The sequence below is a fragment of the Artemia franciscana genome, chromosome 10 (assembly GCF_032884065.1).
Source record: "Artemia franciscana chromosome 10, ASM3288406v1, whole genome shotgun sequence".
NCBI lineage: Eukaryota > Metazoa > Arthropoda > Branchiopoda > Anostraca > Artemiidae > Artemia > Artemia franciscana.
Window position 1 is genome coordinate 35,000,946 of NC_088872.1, and position 4,983 is coordinate 35,005,928.

The 4,983-nt window shown below is 40.7% G+C and overlaps 1 protein-coding gene across 1 annotated transcript; it reads right to left on the reverse strand.

Annotated features, from left to right (window-relative positions):
* Nucleotides 1-629: 629 nt before the first annotated feature.
* Nucleotides 630-4,584, reverse strand: LOC136032458 (piggyBac transposable element-derived protein 3-like). Its single transcript, XM_065712769.1, has 3 exons — nucleotides 4,565-4,584; nucleotides 3,567-3,736; nucleotides 630-2,380 (listed from the first exon to the last, which is right to left on the reverse strand). Exons 1-3 carry the CDS (start codon nucleotides 4,582-4,584, stop codon nucleotides 630-632), a joined length of 1,941 nt encoding a protein of 646 aa, XP_065568841.1.
* Nucleotides 4,585-4,983: the final 399 nt, after the last annotated feature.

Genomic DNA, 4,983 nt, shown 5'->3' on the forward strand with positions numbered 1-4,983 from the left:
GGTTAAGACTTGTCTGTAACTTTAGCGAAAAATATTTATTGGTTTGTAGCTTGTGCAACACGCATCTGTAAAACTGGTTCAAACATTATGACTTGTAGTTTTCCCTTAAATTATAAGATTTTTAAAATCTTGTGGTTTACTGAAATAGACGAAAAAATCAGTTTTTATATATTAATTTATATAATTATTGATATATACAAAATAACATCGAGAAACTTGGGGCTTATGGGACCAGTAGCCCACATAATTTCCTTTTTTTAGATCTAGGCATAATTCTAGAAACTGTCAGATGTTAAATAAAATAACACATTTTTTCAACTGAAAGTAGGGAGCCACAATAAAACTCTAAGCAAGCAAAAAATGTTCCGTATATGAGGGGGGCTTCCCCCTCCCACATCCCTCAATCTTTATATTACGGTTTTAATTTTTGTTCTGTTTCTTTAACCCTTTGATGCCTGAATTATGAAAAAAAAATGGGAAAAATATTTCGGCCGTTTCCAGGCTTCGTTATGACCTATTCCACGACAGAAATGGCAAGAAGAAACAAAGTATTGATAAAGATGATGAAATAAAAAAATGGTTCCCACAGGAACCATCCGGCAATCATGGCACAAAAACACTCTGATCGGCTACATAGTGTGGTAAGTCAGAAAACAATTCCTGTTGGGTGTGAAACACAAGGACACTTCAGATTTTACGCATTTCACTTTGGAATGAGCTTGTACACATACTCTGCATCTCTGTTTGCTCTCTATCCAAGCCGGGAAGTGCCCCTGTCCATCGAGTCTTGTCGAATCTGGGGGGCGACAAGTATAATTTCTTTTTTTCTGAGAGTTGGTATCTGCGTCACTGAGAGGTCTACCTCTCTTTGGTGTTGCCAAAGATGCACCAGATAGAAGTGCACGTGCCACATCTGTCTTGAACTGTAGCATGTTCATTGGTTTCTGCCCAGCAGCAAGACACCTGCGGTATAAGAGCCAGCCATTCACAACGGAGAGGTCAAACAAGAAGAAGAAGATCCTCATGTACCATTTACTCCGTGACTTGAAGTCGATCCTGTAAGGCTCCAGCAACATGTCGGCAAGATCTACACCACCCATAAAGCGGTTGTAATCCTTCACACAATATGGTCGCTTGACATCGGCATACTCTTTTCGTTTACCATCCCACCGCCTACACGTATCTTCTCGGTCTAGGGTGGCATAGGTCGAAATCAAGTGGACTGGCTTATTGTCATACCACTTCACCACAATGGCATTCGACTGCGTTTCCACTCGCCAGTCGTAAGAGCCTCTTCCCCGGGCTTTCAATTTGCTGTCGGATTCCAAAGCACAGCCTTTCAACCTGTTTGCCCTCACTGCGGCCAGTGTAAGTATGCCCTGATCACTTAGTGTTTGTGCCAAGTCTAACGAGGAGAACCAAATGTCAAAGAATAGCTTGTAATTTTTGTGCTTGGGTATTCCTCTTGCAAGCCGCAGGACAAAATCAGCTCCAACTCCAAGGTCACTAACATCAACCGACCCCTTACCCGTATACATTTCAAAGTCGTAAACGAAACCACTCTCCCCAGCCCTTGAGATGAACTTATATCCCCACTTATGCGGTTTCTTGGGATTGTACTGCTTCAACGAAATCCTCTGTTTTGTCGGCACAATTTGCTCGTCTACTGCCTGGTGTTCTTCTGGGGGTATCTTCATAAAGTTATCTCTGATCATCTCTATCAGAGGACGAACTTTGTGGATCTTGTCGTGCCCAGGGTCTCCTCGTGGTTTCTGGGTAAGATTGTCGTTGAAATGAAGATACTTTTTGATCTGCTCGAATCTGTCACGCGACATGGCATCAGCTATTACAGGGTAGCGCGTTTCGTTTGACCAGTAACTGCGGTATGACGGCATTTTCACTATTCCTGTGAATGCAAGGATCCCTAAGAAGCATTCCACCTCGGCAGATGAAACTCCAAATTCTTTGGCATCTTTTTGAAGAGCGTAAATTTTCGTTTGGTCACGTATATGGTTGACCACGCCTTGGTCAAAAAACAGCCTGACAAATTCCAGGGGTGTCTTGCCACTCATTTCTTGGTCGACGACAAGATGATCCTTCCACGCAGCATCTGGCTGGACGAAATCCACTTTTCTCCAAGCAAGGTCCCGTCGTTTGTTTGGTTTCGAAGCAGCAGTGCCTGAGCTCGTGGCATTTTGTCTGGCGATCTCGACGTCCTCATGGTCATCCTCACTGTTGTGGTCGTCAGCTTCAATTTGACCGCTTTCTATTTCTTCTTCAATCTCTTCTTCCTGCGGGTTATTATCAGGATCAGGAAGGAGAAAACTAGGATCAGATGGGTCCGCATCTTCATCAGACAGATCTTCGAGGTCGGAGTTGTCTTCCGGGCAAAGAATAAAATTCAGAGCCTGTGCTAATAACACGGGGCGTGTTCGGGGTTGACCCGGACACGGAGTTGATCTGGACAGTCAAGTATGGACACCTAGCGGCTTAGTAAAAATTCTCAAAAAATCACGAAAGGTGCACCATCTACTGCCCTATTATCAAGCCAGTTTGGATCTAGATACACGCAGCCATTTGTTTGTATTTTGCAAAAAGTGTTTTTTAAGGTAAGAATTTTTTTCAAGGGTCTCTGTTTGGAGTTTAATAGAGTGGACCAGGCTGCTGGATTTGCAATGACATTTTTTCAGGAGAAAAGTAGCTCACATAGAAAGATTCTAGAGCAGTTTATTGAGCGCCATCTATTTGATTTTTTTTTTCAAATCACTTTGACGTCGCACGAGGACACATGGGGTTGGGCCGGACACGGCGATTGGGGGTTGGTTCGGACATTTTTTTATCTGTCCGAACCAACCCCGTCTCTAAAAGGTTGGTATTTAGGGTAGAAAATACACGGATGAATGCTTGAAAATAAGTATTTCTACTAAGCAAGTACAGCAGTTCGCATTAGGAATATATTTTAGTGGTATACTAAGCGGTCTTTGAGTAAAATCTCAGCTCGTACCAACTCCGGTGAATGGTGTGTCATTTTAAAGCTTTTTTGTCATTTTATATAGCTGAAGTACTATTTTTTACTTTTTATACTTTTATGCATATTTGAAAAAAAAAGAAGTCGAAATCTAATGGTTTAGCATGGTGTCCAAACCAATACTGGGGCCGTCGATCCAACCCCGTGGGTAGGGGTTGTTTCGGACATTTCAAAAAAATGAAAAAAAATAAAAATCTTTTTTTCCTTTTTGTAGAAAAATCTGAAAAAAATCTCAAAGGTAGTCCTAACGGATACGCATTTTATGGTGAAGTCAGAACTGGAGAAAATTCAATGGATTAGAAGATATGCCGTTTCAAAAAATCGTGTCCGGGTCAACCCCGGTCTCCCCTACATTGTTATTGACGACGGCAACTCCACCAGTTCTTGTCTAGATGGCTCTTCCGAGCGATAAAATTCGGAGCTATGCATGCCGGATGGTTCCTTGAAGCCACAGAACATGGTCGAGACATGGTCGAGCTCTCAAAATTTGATTCCAATGGTGTAAAGCAACTCTTTTCATGATATCTAGGCATCTCACACTGTATACGGCTTACCGTCTCATCTGGTCTCGCTACCGCCGGATGGTTTCCAGAGGAACCACGACGTTGGGGGTCGTTTCCATCTTCTGGTTTTCCAGCTATATGAGTGTATGATATCTCATCTGAACAAACAAAACGTCCTCTTTCTAAAACTTTTGGAATGAAAACTCTAGCACAATAAACAATAAAGTTATTCACAAAAAAGTATTCTCACCTTTCAGGAAAAACAAGCAAGGCTAGAGGGCACAGGTTCAAACTTCATTACCTAACACAAGGGTGACAGATTACGGACTTAGAAAAATACAAACCTGTCTAGGTAGATCAGATTGAGACAATGGCAAACGGATTGACGTTAATAGGTTAAACGGTCAGGATTAAAATAAATTAAAAAGTTCATGGTTCCTGAGGGAACCTTCAGGCATCAAAGGGTTAAGAACCTCTGTTCAAAAACAAGAGGTGTTGAATTGGAATGAAAATTATTTTAAAACCACTAAAAAATTTAGCTTATAGAGTAGAAGTTGAGAAAAGGGGCATTTGGCATTGCTTTTACACCGCAACAGTGTCAATAACTATTAGTAAACGCAATAATGTTGAAGCAAAGCTATTTTCAGCAGGTCAGACAACTAAAGCATTCATACCAACGTTGTTTCTTATCATGCCGTTTCGTATAGAAAATCCAGTTTAACTTGTTCAGAAATTCTATTTTATAACAATGATCCAGAAACTGCACGGTACCTTGGCATAGTCTATCTAAAATAAGCATGTTAAAATAAACAGACTACCTAGAATAAGCAGATTTCGCACACATGGTAGCTATTGAATAGTTTAGGGGATATGGAATTGTTTCAAGACAGAGGATCGTGTTAGTCACCTGAACCAACAAGCAATTGATTTTATTATCTTCTAGGAAATAAATTCTATACAATGCATTGTTCTCGAGCGCAAGGGAACTGATGCCACATCACAGTTAATTATTAACTCTTAGTACTGTTCTCACAGTTCCGCTATGCTTGGCATACTTCTGCCATGCTTGGCACTAGCCACCTGATGTATATGATTTCTAAGAGTGAAAAGCCTCTCAAAATTCAACCTTTTTCTTTGGGTAGTTTACTTTACAGGCTGTTTGTTTTCGTTATTGTATTTTAACGGGGGCAGATACGATGGACGAGGGCTTTTAAATTTCTTCTGGGAAATCCCGAACTTTTTACTGTTCTCGCTTTTCTTGTATTTCAATAAAATGATTTAGCCTCTATGCCCCTGAGAGGCTACATTTCTTAGTACGGGTATGCATCGAGTTATTAGTTTTACAAATTTTTCCTCTTGTTATCTTCCCAATAAATTAGTTTTATTTCCTTTAATTCTGTTTATATGCTACTTCTTTTTCATAGTAAATTTATGATGGAATGGCGGATTAGT

Bases quoted from the DNA above. Each gene is read 5' to 3' on its own strand.
- LOC136032458 (XM_065712769.1), bottom strand. From the start codon at position 4,584: ATGCCAAGCATAGCGGAACT. The intron at 3,737-4,564 runs GTGAGAACAGTA...TTATTGTGCTAG, and splicing joins ATGCCAAGCATAGCGGAACT to AGTTTTCATTCCAAAAGTTT. The intron at 2,381-3,566 runs GTGAGATGCCTA...TTTGCCCGGAAG, and splicing joins GACGGTAAGCCGTATACAGT to ACAACTCCGACCTCGAAGAT.